The sequence below is a fragment of the Mauremys reevesii genome, linkage group 3, assembly GCF_016161935.1.
Source record: "Mauremys reevesii isolate NIE-2019 linkage group 3, ASM1616193v1, whole genome shotgun sequence".
Lineage (NCBI taxonomy): Eukaryota > Metazoa > Chordata > Testudines > Geoemydidae > Mauremys > Mauremys reevesii.
The window spans coordinates 27,747,131-27,769,986 of NC_052625.1; the positions used below are offsets into that span (position 1 = coordinate 27,747,131).

Here is a 22,856-nt window from a genome sequence, read left to right on the forward strand (position 1 = left end):
CATAGGGGAGAAAGGCAACAGATGCTGAGTCAGTGAAAAAGAACCAAGTTTTGATAAGAAGTGGAAGGAATCAGAGATAAAATGGTCAGATCTTGCTGACAAAACAGGAGAAGGGGAATTTAATGAGAGATAGCAAGTAGGTAAGAAGATGGTGGTAAGAGTAATAGGAAAGGGAAGATGCTGAGAAAGAATGAAGAGGAACACAGATGACAGACTACATGCATGGGAGTGTGGAAATGGATGGGATAAGAGAGAGATACACAAGCATTGTTGTGTTCCTCTGTTTTGAGGCACTGCCCACAAAGGAGAAACGGCAGCCTTCAAATTCTTAATGCAAAATGAGCACCACAAAGAGCTGTGACATGATGGGTGGATACAACAGCATGAAAAGCAGGGCATATGGTCACACTGAAGTGCAGGAAAGATCCACTAAAAGAGAATGACATTACAGAATCCAGTATCTGGAGAAGCCGTGAAAGATGGGGAGAGAGGCCATGGTGGGTGTGTGGAAGGATATGGCTCCAGCTGCGAGAAAGAAAATCCACTTGGCAGTTGATTCTTCTCCTGTCTTTGTCAAAATTCTGTTTCTTTCAAAAATCCTTGACTCTATTCCGCACCAGCAGAACCACCATTTAACATCAACTGAGTGAGGAGTATGGAGAGACATCTTTGCCACTGTGATGCAGTGTATAAACTCAACCCTAGGATAGAAGAGGTTAAGGAGGAGTTCTGGGCGCAGGTGATTCGGTTCTGCTGTACCTGCAGAGCCTGTTCCAGCTGGAGGAGGAGCTTAAAAGGGAGCTAGGCATCTCAGAGGTTCGGGAAACAGGGCATGACAGTAAAGGAGGACACACTTATATTGGGGGCTCCTGAATAAGGGTACAGCCGAGGTCCTGGCCGCAAGGAACAGGCTTACAATGGCAGCTACCCCAGCCTTCAGAGAAGGGGCCAGAGAAAAGACCCAGGAGAGAGGTAGCTGGAAACTTCTTTCTTTGGCTGAGGGAAGCCTGACTGGAGATGGAGGCCGATCAAGGACTGCAACCTGCCTGAAACCCTAGGCAGACAGAGAGTGCAATGGCATCAGGCAGTGGGAGTGAAATGCAGGAACCTAGGCCAGTTTGAAGCTGGGGCTATGCTGTAAAGAAGGTGGCTACCAGCTGAGCCCAGGTGTGCTGAAGATTCCGTTGTTTTTGTTATTTTCTGTTGGATTTTAAGTGAAGAATTTTAAGGCCTTGTGGGGAAGCAAGTATTAAGATGTGGCACAGGAAGGCAGTCCCGAAGCACTCCAGGGTGTTTGCTATCACTGCCTCTCATAGGACCTTGGTTGGAGCCTGGTGGAGATGGAGGTCCAGGCTACCTAACAACTGCCATTTTTGGGGAGGGGGCATAAACTTGGAGGAAAGGAGAGGTTAGAGACATTGTAAGTCTCAAGTTAAGGGTGTACCAATCCACAGAGGTCTGGAGGTGAGCTGAAGATCCTTTCTATTGTGGGGTTATTGAATTTTTTAGTTCGGAAGGGGGAAAAGATAGCGATATGGCCAGAAGGCCAAGTTGCTATCTAGAGGAAGATAAACCACCATACTGTTGGAGTGATGCCCGGCGAGGGATGCCAGTAATTGAGAAGCACTGGGACCCAATGACCTAACCACTAAGTAGCACCACCAGTAAAGCCCAGCCCTCGCCACAGGCACCTGTTTTCTCGGGCAGCAAGGTTTTAATCAGTGAGTCTTTATACCTTTAAAAGTCAGATCTGAATACCTATAAGCTTCCAAAATTTAAGTTCAAACAATCAGAAACTTGTTTTTTCCTCTCACTTCATTTTCTTCTATTTATCTATCGGGGGAGGGGTGGGGTGGAGCACAACTCTTTTGCAACACTGTACACTGTAGTCCAGTGGTTCTCAAAGTATGAGTTGGGACCCCAAAGTGGGTTGTGACCCTGTTTTATTGGGGTCACTAGGGCTGCTGTTAGACTTGGTGGGACCTGGGGCCAAAGCCCAAGCCCCACTGCCCATGGCCGAAGCCCGAGGGCTTCAACCCTGGGTGACAGGGCTCAGGTTACAGGCCCCCTGCCTGGGGCTGAAGTCCTTGGGCTTCGGCTTCAGACCCCCCCGCCTGCAGCAGTGGGGCTCAGGCTTTGGCCTCCTACTCCTAGGGTAGTGTAGTAATTTTTGTTGTCCAAAGGGGGACACAGTGCAATGAAATTTGAGAACCCCTGCTGTAGTCAAAACGTTTTTTCTCCAATCTTCCCCTTCCCCAGAAAATATTACCTGATAAATCCTGGCATTTTCCAGATACTCTAGCACGTTTAGCTCGATGACCAAAGTTCTCGGTAGCTGAAGTGGAGGCACCCTTTAACCACATAAATAAGAATTAGTTAAGACATTATGGCACTTGCAAAAGTGTACATGTTAGCCACCTATTCCTGAAAACAAAATATACTTTATAAAAAAAATATTACCTCCATACTGCTCTTTGTAGGGCAAGCTGTTCTTTTAGGTAGAAGAGTTTTTCTACGAAGCTGGTATGGACTATTTTGTGCACCAGGACCCGATTCTTCTGCAACCATATCTGCAGGTACATCATCATCTATCGAAAGGTCAAAAGGAAATTCAGTAATTTCAATTATATAAACTTCAAAAATTCATTAAAAAAGCGTGCAGGAAGTTTGGGTATTTTCCTGGTACAAAAGAAGCATTAATGACTTGCTTTTCTAAGCACGTGCTGCCAGAAAGATGCCACAATAATCCATTTGCTAGAAGTGCATGCACAAGTTCATCTTCATGTATGCTCTATATATTTTTATTTTCAATTGTTTTCTACACATTAACCCATTTCTTTCTTTGTATTTACACAATATTTATGCTACAAATTCTATGATGTGTCCTTTATACTAGGGCTTACTTTAACTTTATCTACAAATAAATTATTAACTGTGCTAATGAAGAGTCAACTTTTAAGTGTCAGTGCTTTTTACTTCTGCTTACCACTACCTTTACAGTGAAAGATACAAAAGTTTTAAGTTAACCATAAGGTATCAAGAAGGCATCTACTTCGTCATCATATTTACCACAAAATTTAAGGCTGGGTTCCCTAAGCATTTCAGGGATGGTGCATCTCAATGTGCTAGCTCTTTACTACAGAGGGGGAAAACTAGCATAGCATTACACATTACCTAAAGAGGAAAAAAAGTTGCTTTGTTTTTTGTTTATTTGGCTAAAGACACAAAGAAGATGATGGTAATAAGTGTGTGCTCCCTACAACCCCTTAATAAAACCAAGAACAATGGTATGATAAATTTCATTTGTAGGGCTTTTGTTTTATTGCTATGTTTTATTTCAAGCTATTACCTCATGAAAATGTACTGACAGGAATACACTTAATGCAATGAGAAAGGAATAATCTGTTTTAATACTTCAGTAATTAAATCATTTATTCACGACATTGTACCACACACATTAAACAAAACTACAAGAACAAATACATGTGGAAGTCAAAGTATAAACTTGATGCTTCTTTCTTAATTAATAAAGAAACCTGTATCTCTTACATAGGCCTCCTCAGAAAACACACTTTTTGCTTAACTGAGGAAAGATTTTTGGACTCACCTTTGTATATCTGTTCTCTCTCATTCTAAACCATTTTAAACTTGAAATATGGAATAAAAGTGAGTGATGGAGGTTGTGCGGAAGAGATCTACTGAGGAAACCCCAATTTTTTTGTTCAAGTGTAAGATATGCTAAATAGTCTGTGGTCAGTGCACTTAATCTAAGAATAAAAATAATACAAAACAAAAGCCATCCTTCACAGTTCAAGATTTTAATATCATTATTTCAAAAACATTAAAAAAATTATAAAATATATGAATAATATAGAGAGGGTAATGCATACTTTTGTAAGCAAAGTTACTTCAAACAGCAGCAGCTAATGTGAAAGAAAATTCTAAAAAAACCCATATACTTCTGACGTTCTCGCCCCATTATTATTTCTCTATCCATTATGTAAACCATCACTTCTCACCCTACAAGCCTTACTGAAAAACTGTTAGGTCACAGATATGCTGGAGGATATGTGAAATGGACTGAGCTCTATAAGAAAACAGGATTTAAAAAATAAAAAAAAACCAGCAAGCTTCTCAGCTACTTATATGGCACTCATTACCATAGTATATGAGCACCTCACAATCTCCAACGTATTTATCTTCACAACACCCCCGTGAGGCAAGAAAGTGCTAATATCCCAATTTTACAGATGGGGAACTGAGGTGCAAAGAGACTAAGGATTAGATTCACGATGAAGTTGAGCACTTCCAAACCTAACTTTTAGGCGTCTAGAATATCACTGCAATTCACAAAGACTAGGTAAGACGTTCAGGCTTCCTGTACAATGAACGGTGCGTCAAAATGGGATCACAAAATCCAGCATACCAGTCAGGTCCCCACCTAAGCTAGCCAATGGGAGAGTCCAAGGTGAGGAGTGTGTGCTAAGCCCTCCCCCTCTCACAAAGATAGGTGCCTGAGTCCAGGCTGCAGGGGAGGCACCTCACTCTGCCTGGGATTCTCAGCTGCAAACTCGCTCTTGGCATTAGGAGCCTATGATGTTTTTGCAAGAAGCCGAGGTGTGGGGAGCTCCCTCATAATATTTAGCCCATTGACAAGAGTTCAATCCCTCCTCCACGTGAGTGGGAGAAGGCATTTAAACAGGGATCTGCCACCTTTCAGGTGGGCTATGGGATATTCTGATGGGGGGGGGGGGGGGAGAAGAGGTTCCATCAACCTCTTCTGCTGAAGATATTCCAACATGGATAAATAATGTTTAAAAGTTATTGAAACAGGGGACTGGATCATGGCTTTCTACTTCCAGGTGAGTGCTCTAACTAGGCTATAGCGTCATTCTGATGCTTGCTCTCTCTCTCTCTCGCTCTTTGGCCCAATGATTCTTTCATTATTTATCCTCATTCAGCTTCAACAGGAGAGATTAAAGGAGACCCACATCAGAATATCCCATAGCCCAGTGGCTAAGGCACTCACCTGAGAAGTGGAAAATCCCTGTTTAAATGCCCTCTCTGCCTCAGTTGAAGGGGAAATGGAACTAGGGGTCTCCCACATCACAGGTGAGAACCCTAACCACTGAGCTAAAAGTTATGAGGGAAGTCCTCCTCAGACCCCTCAGGCTGTTTTGTGTAAGCTCATCTACAGAGGCCCCATACGCTAGGCAAGCTCTGAGTACACTTACCTGATCAGGACCCAAAAGCAAGTTAGGAGGAGGAACACCTATCTTCCCCCAGTTTGTGCACTGCAGTGGGGTTACAGTGTGTATGCACGCAGGCAGAAACATAGGTGACTAGGGAACTTTTACTGCAAAAATGTAGGCATCAAATGACTTTAGGTGCCTACAGGTGGCAGCTAAACAGGGGGTTTGTGAATCCCAGTAGGGCCCGATTCTGAGACTTAGGCTTTACCAGCCTCCTGTAGCCTAGAATCCAGTTTATGTTACCACCAATGGTGAATTACAGCCACAAAATTTATTAGTGTAGATGCAGCCTTAATATCTTAATTTCTTCATCTGTCACCATCTTCTGGTAATAGAATTAACTCATCGAGCAGCCAAAGGGGATTCAACAACCAAACCCTGTAATAATGCCCATGTCTCAAACTACAGAATAAATGCCCTTGGTTCTTCATAAATAGAAGCTGTAACCCCACTTAAGCCGAGAACTTTACAGTCTCAAAAATTTTGTTCTGCAGGATATGTAAAGGTCGGAAGTAATCTGGGATCACTGTTATGTTACTTGACATTTCTGATCATCACGCCACCTGCACCAAAAGATGTTAATTGTTTCATCTATAAAATGCCATAAATGGTGAGAAAGGTAGACACACAGGCAACACACATAAATAAAATGAAACTAGGTGTGGCTCTCTAAACGAGGGGTGGCCAACCTGAGCCTGAGAAGGAGCCAGAATTTACCAATGTACATTGCTAAAGAGCCACAGTAATATGTCAGCAGCCCCGCATCCGCTCCCCGGTGCCTCCCGCCTGCCAGCAGCCCCCAATCAGCGCCTACTCCCCCTTCCCCCCACCCACGCACTGCGATCAGCTGTTTCACGTGTGCAGGAAGCTATGGGGGAGGTGGGGGGAGGAGTGAGGACATGGCAGGCTCAAGGGAAGGGCCTTGGGGGAAGGGCTCGGGGCAGAGCAGGGGGGTTGAGCAGTGAGCACCCACCAGCACATTGGAAAGTCAGCATCTGTAGCTCCAGTACCAGAATCAGTGCCTAGGTAAGGAACCACATATTAACCTCTGAAGAGCTGCAGGTTGGCCACCCCTGCTCTAAACAATGAGGCTGTAACTGCTGCAGAATTTGTGTCACTGATTAATGCAGTGCTTCCAAAGTACTATAATAAACAGAAAAAAGAATCAGGGAGACAGAAAGAAACAATTGGAAAAAACTCCCAACTCAGCAGTTTGCTCTTCCTACAGCTAGAGAGAGGGGGGAAGATTTTCATGGATAATCCCAGTCTGGTTCTTAAAGTAAACCAGTAATAGTCACTTAGGATAAAAAGATGCTGTCATTGCTGCAAGAGAAAACAGAAGTTTAAGTAAAATTAAAATATTAGGATGACACCACTAAAAAAAAAAAGTGTCTAGTGCAAAGACAGAGGCAAGGACATACTCCCTTTCTTTATAAGTAACTATCTTCCTCTACCACGATTATTTGGAGGAAGAGAGCATGTCTCAGAATACTTTAGAATTAGAAGATGTATATATATTTCCAAAAGTGAGATTCATAAAAGTTAATGAAAGACTTTAAAAACCTTCTATATGATCTGTAGCCTGATTTGGGGTGTGTTACTAATGTTGATTTAATTTATCCACTTAATTTATTTTAATTACTTTTAATTAATTAATATTAATGATTATTGCAGATATTAATTCGTAAGGGTTTAGGCTCGCCAACTTGTTTGATCAGAAGATAACAGTTCGTCCTGAATCAGGCTTCACGGAGTTTATAAAAGGACCTTCGGGGGTATGACAGGAAGCTTACACTGAAACAGATATAGCCATAAAGACCTTTTATTAAAATCAATGAAATAGTAAGCAAATGGTAAAACAGTTACAATTACAGAGTTACACTTGTACTACTAAAAAAAAAACACAGGAATACTTGTGGCACCTTAAAGACTCACAAATTTATTTAAGCATGAGCTTTCGTGAGCTACAGCTCACTTCTTCGGATGCATAGAATGGAACACACAGACAGGGGATATTTATACATACAGAGAACATGAAAAGGTGGAAGTATGCATACCAACAGGCAGAGTCTAATCAATTGAGATGAGCTATCATTAGCAGGAGGAAAAAAACTTTTTGAAGTGATAATTAAGATGGCCCATAGAAGGTGTGAGGAGAACTTAACATAGGGAAATAGATTCAATTGGTGTAATGACCCAACCATTCCCAGTCTTTGTTTAAGCCACAGTTAATAGTATCTAGTTTGCATATTAATTCAAGTTCAGCAGTTTCTCTTTGTTGCAACAAAAAAACTTCAAAAACAGACTCCAAAGAGAAACTGCTGAACTTGAATTAATATGCAAACTCAATTGATTAGACTCTGCCTGTTGGTACGCATACTTCCACCTTTTCATGTTCTCTGTATGTATAAATATCCCCTGTCTGTGTGTTCCATTCTATGCATCCGAAGAAGTGAGCTGTAGCTCACGAAAGCTCATGCTTAAATAAATTTGTTAGTCTTTAAGGTGCCACAAGTACTCCTGTTTTTTTTTGCGGATACAGACTAACACGGCTGCTACTCTGAAACTTGTACTACTGTTATTCAAGAGATAGACATGATAATACAATATTATAAGCTGCAAACGTGGTTAATACTCACACACTGTTTTAATAACCTGGTGTTGGAAGATATGAGACCACGCCTGTGGCAGTACTGTTTTCACACCTCTGGCAGAGGAAGCTAAATGCAGAGCTGTTAAAGTTTCTTACTCTTTAACCTAACTCTGTAAGCCTTAAACTAAATAAAACATAGGTTTAGCCTAGTTACCTTAAGCTTACAGTTTGAAAGAAATAAAGTACGGCCTATTAATAGTTAATAGCCGTCGTAGATGGGTAGCATCGATATGTTGCTAAAGGTGGAGGCAATGAAGAATAGACGGGAGTAGATAGGTGGGTAGATTGCCTCCCTAATGGCGCGCTGCCTCACCTTTTTATAGGGCATTGGTCGGAAATCCTTCCTCTTATGCCCAAATTTCATCCTTCCCCCACAGAAATGTTAGGGTACACTTACCCCATAGGCTAGTATGTATGTACGCATGGATGACGGGTAAGTACGCATTTGTGGTGTACTTGTTACATTTGTCATACCACTTTGAAAAATCCCCTTTCCCATCTTCCATTATTCATTGGTTTAGGCAAAAGGTCTCTAGACATCTGCATGGGTGTTTTGTCTATTATTACTTTTCTGAGTAAGGGTCCCAAAATGTGCTAACTTTGCCTTAGCTTAACATACAGGGTTTTGACCTGTAGGTCTCTTGCATTACAGCCAAATTTATTTTTAATATAAATCTATAAGCCTATTACATCAAATACTCAAATGTATAAGAAAGACATATTTATATAGACCAGCAGGTTAATCCTTCGGGCTACAGATCAAATAATCTACATTACATAATGATGGAAAAAGAGGTGGCTAGGCTATACAAAGGAACGACATCTTGGATTTTTGGGTTAAAACTTTCACCGAAAAGATCTTAAGTGCAAAGTAAGATTCACGTGTACATACGCTATACTTTTATTAGAGCAATTTAAGATCTAAATACAATCAGAAAGAGGAGAGTTGAATGAGATGATGTCGGTAAGAGGAATAGCAGAGATCTGTGTAGGCCTGGAGGAACTGTAGGTCTTTGGGGAAAGGGCCTTGTTAGGGAGTCTGGCGCTGCGTGAAGGGGAGAGCTAGTTTGGATGGAAGGACCCCAATACCCTGGGTCCCATCATCACTGTTTTTAAGGGTCGTGTAACGGTCCCTCGCTCTCCCGCTCGGAGGGAGGCCACTCAGGCTAGTCCTGTCGGGCCAGGACCAGAGTCTGCAAGACAGGCAAGAGCCCGCAATAGGGCTGCGTGATTAATAGTCCCTGTTAGGCTTTTGCCTGGGTTTGGGTGACTCAAGCAGTCAGCCCTTAAATCGAGTCTATTCAGGCTGGCTGTGGCCGAGGTGGAGCTCAGGCAGCCAGCAAACCAATACAGTATCTAGGTGAGTCGAGCCAGCCCACAAGCAAAACAGTCTCAGGGCTGGGTTCAGCCAGCAAACAAACAGTCCTTTCAGGGGAACTGGGTCCTGGGCTTGGAGAGGCACAGGCTACCAGAAAGCAACAGTCTCACGGCGGGCTTTGGCCTGGGCGGGGCTCAAGCAGCCAGCAAGCAAAACAGTCACAGGTGAGCTGGACCTGAGTAGGCTCAGGGTGCCAGCAAGCAAACAGTCTTTCAGGGCTGGCTTTGGTCTGGGCAGGGCTCAGGCAAACTAGTCTACAGGTGAGTGCTAAGGGAAGCTCCTCTTCAGAGCTAGAGCCTCCTTTCACAGTGTAGGGGGTCAGCTACCCCGGGGTGGGGTGGCAGGGGGACACAGGCCCACCCTACTCCACCGTGTCCCAGCCCAGGGCCCTGGCAGGGGCAGAATCGGCTGCCCTTGCATCAGCGGGGATCCAGCCGCAACATGCCGACTGGGCCACCCCTGGCTCTGCAGCCAGCTACTTTGGGGCTGGCCCATGGCCACTTCCTGCCACTCCGGTATTCGGTACCTCTAGCCTCCAGGCCTCTACAGCTACTCGGGGTAGATGGCAGCAGGCACTCCGGGCCAGCCCTCGTCGGAGTCTATGGATTGGGCACTGCTCAGTGAGGGTTCCTCTGGGGGATGCGGCAGAGTGTCCTTCCCCTCCACAGGCTCTCCTGCAACTGTGCTGCAGGGCCAGCCTTTTATACGTCTGGCCACGCCCCATTACTTCTGACGAGGCTGGTGGGGCAATCTAGGCTCCGCCCTCCCAGGGGAGTGTAATGGTCCCTCGCTCTCCGGCTTGGAGGGAGGCCACTCGGCCTCACTACAGGCCCTTACTGTGCTCTTTACTAAGCTTCCCCTATGCCTCCCTACTTGTAGTACTGCCGGACTGGCTCTGGAGCAAAGTCAGCAGAACTATATGGAACCTTTCAAGAACTGATTGCCAAGCAAATCTGTGGCCTAGGAACTTTTGAAGAGCCAACACAATTGGGATTACAATAACCTACTAATAAGAACTCTTCAAACAAGTCCAGTGTCTCAATTCTATTGATTATAATGTGTCAGTAGCAGGAAACAAGCCAAATTAGCCACAGAGGAAGGTTAACAATTGGTTGAGTTAATTCTGATGTCATAAAAGCCCTAGTTAAGAGTGACCTCAACTACTGACCGCTATAGTCTATATTTATAAAAAATACACACAATCAGTATTACAACTTAATTTCTTCAAATATAACCTAGGCATGTGATTTCAATTAATTTTAACTATATGGGAAGTTTGAAATATCAAAGTTATTCCATTCCTGAAATTTGGAACCAAAAATAAGCATTACAATGCTAATTTTATTTATTTATTTTTAAGACCCCATTTAAAGTTTGAGTTAATATTAGCTTTAACTTATTTACTTGTAAATTCTCACAAACTAACTCTATACTCCAAGAGTAAATGATGAACTTTTGCAGAGGAGATACCTTATTCTTCATTCACACAACACAGTAGTATTATTTATTATATTTGTATTACATTAGTGCTTAGAGACCCCATTGAAACTGGGAATCCATTGTGCTAAGTGTTATACACAAACGTAATGAGAGACAGTCTCTACCCCAAATAGCTTAAAGCAGGGATTCATCCTCTGTTTAAGTGCAAAACGCAACTCAGATTTAACAAGAGAGGCAAAACTGGTGACTAAAGATATTCTTTGAGAGCCTCTATTTCATGTTAAGTAGTTATCAATAAGTATTAATTAGTATCTGACAACAAGAGAAAAGTGCATTATAATAAAAATGTTGACTACAATTTAGATTATCCTATGACGATACCCATTGTGACAAAGTTCCTCCTCTACCTTGGTGGGTCCCCTGCACTTATTGGCAGATTTGCACACCTTAGTTATCTTCCCCTCTGGTGGAACCCACAGTCTGGGTCATCTCCTCCTTTATCTGATCAGGAGCCGGGAGGTTTGGTGGGAACCCGGACCCACCCTCTACTCCGGGTTCCAGCCCAGGGCCCTGTGGATTGCAGCTGTCTATGGTGCCTCCTGTAACAGCTGCATGACAGTTACAACTCCCTTGGCTACTTCCCCATGGCCTCCTCCGAACACCTTCTTTATTCTCACCACAGGACCTTCCTCCTGGTGTCTGATAACGCTTGTACTCCTTAGTCCTCCAGCAGCACACCCTCTCACTCTCAGCTCCTTGTGCCTCTTGCTCCCAGCTCCTCACACACACTTCCTCTCCTCTGGCCCTGGCCTGACTGGAGTGAGCTCCTTTTTAAACCCAGGTGCCTTGATTAGCCTGCCTTGATTGGCTGCAGGTGTTCTAATCAGCCTGTCTGCCTTAATTGGTTCTAGCAGGTTCCTGATTACTCTAGTGCAGCCCTTGCTGTGGTCACTCAGGGAACAGAAAACTACTCATCCAGTGACCAGTATATTTGCCCTCGACCAGACTCCTGTACCCCACTGGTTTGGGTCTGTCACACCATATCCACTTGTTTCAACAGAATATCATTTATGCTCTGAAGCACATCTCTTGAAGCATATGCCATTTGTAATCATCAGTTTTATCCCGTGAACACAAGAGCAGAATTCTGAAAATTATAAATACTTAGCATTTCTCTGTCTCAGATTATTTGTACAAGATGCCTTTGTATTTCTTACACTAAGTATATTATGTAATAAGAAAAAAGATCAATATAATCTCACAAAAACAAATTGCTATTGTTTTGTTATTAAAAAGAAAGAAAAAGTTAAAAAATATTGATCTTTGAGAGTCTAACATTATTTTATTATTACCGCTAACAATGGCAGCTCTTATCAGACATCTCAAAAGTGGTTACAAAAAGTAAGCCATAAGACTGTATTGGTACAATTCCAATGTAAGTCAAGAGGTGTTTAACATCCCTGAAAGAAAAAAAAATATGCCACTAGTCTGATTACTAGTCCTGTACTCCAACCACAAGACCAGCAAATATCACAATCAACTGTGAATACTTATAGAAACTTGTCCAGGTAATAGCTCAATATGTACCTTAGTTTTCCTGCATAAACTGTAAAGTCTAGGGAAAAGGTCTAGACAATTGTTGAACTGGTTCAAGAGGAATTTGGGGACCTTAGTGAAAAATCTGGAAAGTAGGCACATTATTTTATCAGTGAAAGGAGGATCAACCATAAGCCTTTGGTTCTCAACTTCATCCTGGATTCACGCTCCCTCTCCACAAGTCTTGTTAAATACTAATAATTTTCATTATAATAGAGATGGGCTAGTCAAAGCTATTCATTCAAAATATGATTGCTCTCTATAAATATATCAGAGGAATAAATACCAGGGAGGGAGAGGAATTATTTAAGCTCAGTACATAAGAAGAACATAAGAATGGCCGTACTGGGTCAGACTAAAGGACCATCAAGCCCAGTATCCTGTCTACCGACAGTGGCCAATGCCAGGTGCCCCAGAGGGAGTGAACTTAACAGGTAATGATCAAGTGATCTCTCTCCTGCTATCCATCACCACCCTCTGACAAACAGAGGCTAGGGACACCATTCCTTACCCATCCTGGCTAATAGCCATTAATGGACTCAACTTCCATGAATTTATCCAGTTCTCTTTTAAACCCTGTTATAGTCCTAGCCTTCACAACCTCTTCAGGCAAGGAGTTCCACAAGTTGACTGTGCACTGTGTGAAGAACCACCAATGTGGACACAAGAACAAATGGATATAAACTGGCCATCAGGAAGTTTAGACTTGAAATTAGACAAAGGTTTCTAACCATTAGAGGAGTGAAGTTCTGGAACAGCCTTCCAAGGGGAGCAGTGGGGGCAAAAACATATCTGGCTTCAAGACTAAGCTTGATAAGTTTATGGAGGTGATGGTATGATGGGATAGCCTAATTTTGGCAATTAATTGATCTTTGACCATTAGTGGTAAATATGCCCAATGGCCTGTGATAGGATGTTAGATGGGGTAGGATCTGAGTTACTACAGACAATTCTTTCCTGGGAGTCTGGCTGATGAGTCTTGCCCACATGCTCAGGGTTTAGCTGATCGTCATATGAGGTCAGGAAGGAATTTTCCTCCAGGGCACATTGCAGGAGGCCCTGGAGGTTTTTCGCCTTCTTCTGCAGCGTGGGGCATGGGCCATTTGCTGGAGGATTCTCTGCCCCTTGAAGTCTTTAAACCACGATTTGAGGACTTCAATAGCTCAGACATAGGTTAGGGGTTTGATACAGGAGTGGGTGGGTGAGATTCTGTGACCTGCCTTGTGCACGAGGTCAGACCATCTGCTCTGAAACAGGGCCTTTTCTTTTCTTGCAGCCACAGCCTCCTGGGCTGTGATTGAGGGGTGGGGTGCGGGGGTGGCAGCCTCTCTGACTGCCTGTTGCTCCCGGATGCACTGCCTTGGTGTTGATTGCTAGGACTGCCAGCAGCAGTTGAGCCCTGCCCCCCTCTAGAGACACCTGGGGTACAATGCTGAAGGAGAAGGCAGACAGTGAATTCCCCACCTTCCCAAGGGCAGTGGGGCTCAGGCTTTGGGCTTCAGTCCTACTGCCTCCACCTTAGGGAGATCAGTTCCCAGTAGTCACTGAAAAAAATATATATAGGGAGTCCTTCTCACCAGGAGTAAAGCTTACATTAAAAAGTGACTGTCAGAAAGGAATTGACAAATATGAACCAAGAAATCCCACAGGAGAGATACTAGGAAGAAATATACCACTTTTCATGACCCAAAAGTGTACACTGGAAATTTCTGATATTCAGGAGAGGTATCAAATTCCAAAAGTGACCAATCCAGCTTTATAGGCAGGAGGAAAGGGATGAAACAGAACTTTAGGAAAGTGTGCAAGTATAACTATGATTTCACACACATACAAAACACTCGCTAAGATACTCCAACAAGTCCTCATCCCCATCAAATTTTGCACACTTAATGTCTGACTATTCATAGATTTAATTGGAAAAATAGGTCTTGTTAATTTTAGTCTGCCCACAGTTACACAGTTCTTACAGAACTAACCCTTAGATACCAAAGAGACAGATGAAAGACATGATTTACTTTATCTATACAATGGTTTTCTGTTAGATCAGCTGCAATAATGCATACTAATGGGTCTTCACTTTCAGCAGGTGATTTTCAGGCAAACAGACAAATCCAAGTCTTCATCACAGAAAGTCATTGCTACTAGTGCACACAGTAACCAAGAAAGCTTAATTCTACTGAAATGCTGACAGAACCACTTTACATGAAGAATACAAAATAACTGTGTGGGTATATGAATACTGGAGCTACTCAAACCCATTTTACAGACAGGGAAAAATTCCCTTTTTTAAAGCATGCAGCTCCAATAATCCATACTAGTAGGCTTTACACTACAATGCCAATGAGCTAAAACAGTGAGAGGAAAAAATATCCCCCTTAATATTTTTTTAAAAAATGGATTCCTGAATTAATGCCCTCAGAAATATTAGGCTAATATTTGGACTAGCTGAGACACTGAAGTATACCCTATAGTGCTTAGTAAATGAGTGGATTAACTTCCTGGTGGCTGCTTTGCAAATCTCTTCTATTGAGAGCACTTCAACTTCCCTGACCCCCTTCTGCTGGGCTTTTACTGACTAGAGACCAGCAAGTCCTGAGAGAGGCTGTCCTGTCATAGATCTCATACTACACATGCCCCTACACAGATCTCATACTAATCTCTAATAGTTAGACCTGAAACATAAGGTTTACTATCTCTTCTAAAATTGTAAATGTCATTAATTAGAATTAGAATAAAAAATTAATTGTGATTAAAAAAAATTTATCATGATTAATTGCACTGTTAAACAATAGAATACCAACTGAAATTTATTAAATAGTTTTGGATGTTCTTCTACATTTTCAAATATATTGATTTCTATTACAACATAGAATACAAAGTGTACAGTGCTCACTTAATATTATTTTTATTACAAATATTTGCACTGTAAAAATGATAAAAGAAATAGTATTTTTCAATTCACCTCATACAGATACTGTACAGATGCCCCCTGACTTATACAATTGTTCCATTCCAGAAAGCCTTGCATAACTTGAATTTTGCATAAGTCGGAAACGTATACCCGTATGTTACGCAAAAAATTCCTTAACTCGAAAATCCTATTTCTGGCTTATGGAACTTTTTCTGTAAGTGTGAATTTGCCTCAGTTGGGTCTTGCGTAACCCGGGGAGCATCTGTAGTGCAATCTTTATCATGAAAGTGTAACTTACAAATATATATTTTGTTGTTGTTATTGCACTCAAAAACAAAACAATGTAAAACTTTAGAGCCTACAAGTCCACTCAGTCCAAATTCTTGTTCAGCCAATTGCTAAAACAAACAAGTTTGTTTACATTTATAGGAGATAATGCTGCCCACTTTTTATTTACTATGTCACCTGAGATGTTCACATGGCACTTTTGTGGCCAGAGTTACAAGGTATTTACATGCCAGATATGCTAAACATTTGTATGCCCCTTCATACTTCAGCCATCATTCCAGAAGACATGCTTCCATGCTGATGATATTTGTTAAAAAAAAAATTGTGCGTTAATTAAATTTGTGACTGAACTCCTTGGGGGAGAATTGTATGTCCCCTGCTCTGTTTTACCCGTATTCTGCCATATTTTTCATGTTATAGCAGTCTTGGATGATGACCCAGTACATGTTGTTTGATTTAAGAACACTGTCATTGTGTGTTTGACAAAATGCAAAGAAGGTACCAATGTGAGATTTCTAAAGATAGCTACAGCACTCGACCCAAGATTTAAGAATCTGAAGTAATGTCCAAAATCTGAGAGGGACAAGGTATAGAGCATGCTTTCAGAAGTTTTAAAAGAGCAACACTCAGATGCAGAAACTACAGAACCCAAACCACCAAAAAAGAAAATCAACCTTTTGCTGGTGACATCTGACTCAGATGATGAAAATGAACATGCATCTGCTTTAGATCGTTATCGAGCAGAACCCGTCATCAGCATGGATGCATATCCTCTGGAATGGTGGTTGAAGCATGAAGGGACATATGAATCTTTAGTGCATCTGGCACATAAATTCTTGCGATGCTGGTTACAACAGTGCCATGAGAAAACCTGTTCTCACTTTCAGGTGACACTATAAATAAGAAGCAGGCAGCACTATCTCCTGCAAATGTAACCAAACTTGTTTGTCTGAGCAGTTGACTGAAGTAGGACTGAGTGGACTTGTAGGCTCTAAAGTTTTACATTGTTTTGTTTTTGAGAGCTTTTTTTTGTACATAATTCTACATGTATAAGTTCACCTTTCTTGATAAAGAGATTTAATTACAGTACTTATATTAGGTGAACTGAAAATACTCTTGTTTTTTACACAGTGCAAATATTTGTAATAAAAATAAATAGAAAATGAGCACTGTGCACTTTCTATTCTGTGTTGTAACTGAAATCAATATATTTGAATATGTAGAAAACATCCAAAAAGTATTTAAATAAATGTATTCTATTAACGTTTAGCAGTTTGATTAATCACAATTAATTTTTTTAATCACACGATCAATCACAAACAGCCCTAATTAGAATAATTTAGGACAGTCTTGAATTACATGTAAATAACCTATCCCTTTTTTAATCTTGTTAAATTCTTTGTCTCACCTTCCTGTGGCAACAATTTCCATGGTTTAATCATATATAGTGTGTAAAAGTTTCTCAGCAACCAAGCTTCGCCTTCACTCTTCAGCTATGAGAAACAGTTTATTTTATCATAAGAATGGCCATACTGGATCAGATCAATGGTCCATCTAGCCAAGTATCCTGTCTTCCAACAGTGACCAATGCCAGATGCTTCAAAGGGAATGAACAGAACAGGGCGATCAAGTGATACATCCGCTGTCGTCCAGTCACAGCATGAGGCAATCAGAGGCTTAGAGACACCCACAGCCAATGACGAATAGCCAATAATGAATCTAGCCTCCATAAACTTATCTAACTCTTTTTTGAACCCAGATATTGTTTTGGCCTTCACAACATCCCCTGGCAATGAGTTCCACAGGCTGACTGCATTGTGTGAAGAAGTACTTCCTTTTGTTGTTTTAAACCTGCTACCTATTAATTTCATTGGGTGATTCCTGGTTCTTGTGTTATATGAAGGGGTAAATAATACTTCTTTATTCACATTCTCCACACCATTCAAGATTTTACAGACCTCTATCATAACCTCTCTTAGGGCTGGTCCACACTAAGAAGCGGGGTCGAACTAGGGTACGCAAATTCAGCTACGTGAATAGCGTAGCTGAATTCGAAGTACCCTAGTTCGAACTACTCACCCGTCCAGACGCCGCGGAATCGAAGTCCGCGGCTCCAAGGTCGACTCCGCCACCGCCTTTTGCAGTGGTGGAGTACCGGAGTTCGAACTATCGCTTCCGGAGTTCGAACTAGCGCGTCCAGATTAGACGCGATAGTTAGAACTCCGAGAAGTCGAACTCACCGCGTCGACCCGGCTCATAAGTGTAGACTAGCCCTTAGTCATCTCTTTTCCAAGATGAAAAGTCCCAGTCTTTTTAATCTCTCCTTTTGTACATTCCTAAGATACAAGAAGATACAGACGTTGAGAAATACCTTCACATCTACAGACTAGAAATGAAAACAATTCACCTGCTACTCTTACACTCAAATTTTACAGAATACAGCCCTCATATGTTTGCAGCAGTGGTGGCTTATCTCAACAATCAAGGGGAAACATGTAACCTCACTCAGTGAGGCATCACTCACTCTGAAATGGACAGAAAAGAATCCATTAGCTATCAGAGCAATCTATATAGTTGGGAATCTCTTCATTACTAAAGACTTTCAGTGCTGTTCCAGCGTACCTCCCATGAAAGGGAGTCTCAGTTCACAAATATTTCACCAAATTTGCAGGAAATGGAGAACTCCAGCAACAGACTTCTTTGCTACAAGCCACAACTGCAAAGAGCCTCTAATTTTATGGCAGATACAGGAATTTACTAACACTAGGGAATACTGGAATTCTATGTCTCTTGGAACCACAACCATCTCATTACTTGCCATGCAGAGACATCTGCTTCATATTGGCTCTAGGTCAGATGTGACTGGCATCTGTAATTACGGTGACCAAATTGGGATCTGACTGTGGAATTGCATGGTTTGAGTCCACCTTTTCTGAGGTCCTCCAGAATGGTGAGTTTCTTCCCCAGAAGGTGAATTTTTTGATGCATGTAGTGAGGAAATCACAGATCTAATGGGTAGTGGGAAAAAGTTAGTATGTCAAAGCATGACAGCCTTAATCCAAAGTTTTGATACTTGTTTGGCAAACAGATGGAGCTGAGAAAACAAACTAACTATTTGCAAGTGAAACAGCTTTCCAAAAATCTTCCCACTAAAACTTCTTAGTGAATGTCCTACACATGTGTAGGTAACTCTGATTAGATGATAAAGAAATTGCTGCTTCTTCCTTAGAAGCCTCTGGGAAAATATGCTTTTTCTTGTTAGCATTTTTAGGCCTCTCATTATAGGCTTCTTAGCATACAGTGGCTTTGGCTTCTCTAGAGAACTTTTTGAGGTAATCTATCAACTCCAGATCCACAAAGGTAAAAGAGGCAGCAAGAACAGGCAGATTCTGAACAGGGACAAGAAGCACTGGGAGGCAATGTCTAGTGGTGCAAATGTGGCTGGATGATCTTATGGTGGTGCAGGCAGAACAACAAGCAGCCAATATGATGTGTTGTATCTTTTTTCTGTGTGTCTATCCAGTTCATAGACAGTATGCCTTTCTTTGAAAAGGGGAGGATTAACCACATCAAATGCAAAAACACAAAACGTGGAATAATTGGCTAAGCAGTAGTATAGCAGAAAAGGGCCTCAGATTTATTGCAGATCACAAATTGAATGTGAGCCAAAATTGTGATGCACTTGCAAAAAGGCTAATATTGTTCTGGGATACATTAACGTGAGTGTAGCACGTGAGACATGGGAGGTACTGTCCCATTCTACTCAGCACTGGTGAAATCTCAGATGAAATACTGTGTCCAGTTTTGGGCATCATATTTTACTTAAGATATGGACAATCTGGACTGTTCAGAGAAGAGCAACAAAAAATGATGAAAGGTTTAGAAAACCTAACCTATAAAGGTTAAAAAAACCGGGCATGTTTACTCTAGAGAAAAGATGACTGTGAGGATACTTGATAACAGTCAACCATTCCACACAAGCAGTCCATTTCCTGGCCATTACTGTACTAATAAGCGATGGTCACAAACACCATGCTATATTTACCTACATGCCTCCAGCTTCCATCCAGGACACACCACACGATCCATTGTCTATAGCCAACCTCTAAGATACAACCGCATTTGCTCCAATCCCTCAGACAGAGACAAACACCTACAAGATCTCTATCAAGCATTCTGAAAACTACAATACCCACCTGCTGAAGTGAAAAAACAGATTGACAGAGCCAGAAGAGTACCCAGAAGCCATCTACTACAGGACAGGCCCAACAAAGAAAATAACAGAACACCACTGGCCGTCACCTTCAGCCCCCAACTAAAACCTCTCCAGCGCATCATCAAAGATCTACAACCTATCCTGAAAGATGATCCCTCACTCTCACAGATCTTGGGAGACACACCAGTTCTTGCTCACAGACAGCCCCCCAACCTGAAGCAAATACTCACACCACACAACAAAAACACTAACCCAGGAACCTATCCTTGCAACGAAGCGTGATGCCAACTCTGTCCACATATTTATTCAAATGACACCATCATAGGACCTAATCACATAAGCCACGCCATTGGGGGCTCGTTCACCTGCACATCTACCAATGTGATATATGCCATCATGTGCCAGCAATGCCCCTCTGCCATGTACGTTGGCCAAATGGGACAGTCTCTACACAAAAGAATAAATGGACACAAATCTGACATCAGGAATCATAACATTCAAAAACCAGTAGAACACTTCAACCTCTCTGGTCACTCAGTAAGAGACTTAAAGGTGGCAATTTTGCAACAGAAAAGCTTCAAAAACAGACTCCAATGAGAAACTGCTGAGCTTGAATTAATATGCAAACTAGATACCATTAACCTGGGTTTGAATAGAGACTGGGAGTGGCTGGGTCATTACATATGTTGTATCTATATCCTCATGTTAAGTATCCTCACACCTTCTTGTCAACTGTCTAAAATGTTTTTTTCTCCTCCTGCTGATAATAGCTCATCTTAATTAATTAGCCTCCAGAATGTTTGGCACATCTGGCACATAAATACCTTGCAATACTGGCTACAAAAGTGCCATGCGAATGCCTGTTCTCACTTTCGGGTGTCATTGTAAATAAGAAGTGGGCAGCATTATCTCCTGTAAATGTAAACAAACTTGTTTGTTTTAATGACTGGCTGAAAAAGAAGTTGGACTGAGTGCACTTGTAGGCTCTAAAGTTTTACAATGTTTTTTAGTTCAGTTATGTAACAAAAAAAATTACATTTGTAAGTTGCACTTTCATGACAAAGAAACTGCACTATAGTTAGGGCCCGGACCATTTTGGTCATTTTCAGTCATAGGATTTTAAAAATCGTAAATTTCATGATTTCAGATAATTAAATCTGAAATTTCGTAGCATTGTAATTATAGGGGTCTTCACCCAAAAAGGAGTTGTGGGGGGGAGGGGTCAAAAGGTTATTGTAGGGGGTGGTTGCGTTCTACGCTGTCTTCAGAACTAGGCAGCTGGAGAGTGGCAAATGCTGGCCCGGAGCCCAGCTCTGAAGGCAGAGCCACCACCAGCAGCAGCACAGAAGTAAGAATTGCATGGTATGGTATGGTATTGCCAGCCTTACTTCTGCACTGCTGCTGATGGGGCGCCGCCTTCAGAACTGGGCACCCAGCCACCAGCTGCCACTCTCCAGCCACCCAGCTCTGAAAGCAGCACAGAAGTAAGGGTGGCAATACCGTGGCCACCCTACAATAACCTTGTGACCCTCCTCCAACTCCCTTTTGGGTGAGAACCCCCAATTTAAGGAACACTAGTCTCCCCCATGAAATCTACATAGTATAGAGTAAAAGAACACAAGAGACCAGATTTCACGGTCCGTAATGCGTTTTTCATGACCATGAATTTGGTATGGCCGTAACTATAGCACTAATATGAGGTGAATTGAAAAATATTTCTTTTACCATTTTTACAGTGCAAATATTTGTAATAAAAAATAATAATATAAAGTGAGCACTGTACACTTTTACACTTGAGGGCATTCTGAGCCAAAAAATTACAAATTCTGCAAAATTCTACAAGTTTTATTTGTCAATAAATAAATGCAGAGGTTCCAGCGTGGCAGTGGGGCACACAGGCCACTGGCTGCACAAAGGTGGGAGATCACCCTACAGAACATGGACTCAGCGGTGAGGCTGCACCCAACCCTGACACACCACAAGGCCTGGGCCTGCCCCAGAAACACCCTGGGGCCCTGCCCCTCTGCACCAGGTATGGGGCAGGCCAGCTCAGCTAGGCAGAATGGAGGGGCTCAGTATGGGGGGATACAGGTATGGGATGAGAGGATTCTGTGTGGGACAATCTGGGAGCAGGCAGTTCAGTAGAGGCTCTAGGTATGGAGGGATCTGGATGCACAGAGGCTCATTGAGGGGGGTTCCAGGTGCAGGGGCAATGGTACTCTACAGAGGCTTCCAGGTGAAGGTGGCTGAGGCTCAGTGGAGGGGTCTGGGTGTGGAGGCCTCAGTGGGGGTGTCTGAGTGTTGGGGAAATGGGGATTGGTGGGGTGGGGGTCTGGGTGTAGTGTTGGGGGTTAATGATGTGGGGGCTCAAGGTGGGGCATCAGGGTGGGGGTTTGAGTGGAGGGAGCTCAGTAGAGGGTGGTCTGGGTTCAGCGGTGGGGGTCCAGAAGCAGGGAGTCTGGGTGCAGGGGGACGCCAGATGCAGGGGTTGAGGGTGAGCGGGTTGAGGTTCAGGTATGGAGGGCTAGGGGAGTTCTGGATGTACCCAGTGAGGCTTGGCAAGGGTGTCTGGGTATGGAAGGTCTGAATGCACGGGGGTTGGATGGATGGGGGAGCAGCTCTCCCTACAGTGATTTCCCCCCCACACACATACAGCTGAGAGCCATGGGGGCAGAAAGCAGGGGAGGATGCTGAGCTTCCTGCAGCTGGGGAAGGTTCCTGGGGGTGGGTCTGAAACAGCCCCAACAACTCCCTGCAGAGGAAAAGGAAGCCCCATCCTCTCCTGCCTCCAGCCTAGCCGGGACTAGCAGCTGATTCCGGCTCAGGGTAGCAGCCACTGTCTGGGGTGTCCCCTGCCCCGCGGTGATTTACCTCTCTTCCAGCTGTCTGAAATGACATACCTGCACTGCTAGGGAGTGGTGTGTGACTGTTTTTGCAGCTTCCCTTTACTTCCCTGTCAGAAAGTCATTTTTCTACGGGGAAGCAAAAAAAAATCTGCAGGCGATATGAATTCTGTGCATGCGCAGTGGTGCAAAATTCCCCCAGGAGTAACACTTCATATTCTGTGTTGTAATTAAAATCTATAGGCCTGAGATTTAATTTACCGCATACTAAACCAGTCT

The 22,856-nt window shown here is 42.8% G+C and overlaps 1 protein-coding gene across 4 annotated transcripts in view; it reads right to left on the minus strand.

The window, feature by feature from the left end:
* The window catches only part of FBXO11 (F-box protein 11), a 203,149-nt gene that overhangs the window by 108,809 nt on the left and 71,484 nt on the right, over positions 1 to 22,856 (minus strand). For all 4 annotated transcript variants that reach the window (XM_039528828.1, XM_039528827.1, XM_039528831.1 and 1 more), the window contains exons 2-3: positions 2,461 to 2,588; positions 2,270 to 2,351 (exon numbers count right to left, since the gene is read on the minus strand). In XM_039528828.1, coding sequence (XP_039384762.1) covers positions 2,270 to 2,351; positions 2,461 to 2,588 — 210 coding nt within the window. The remainder of the gene's footprint in view (positions 1 to 2,269; positions 2,352 to 2,460; positions 2,589 to 22,856) is intronic.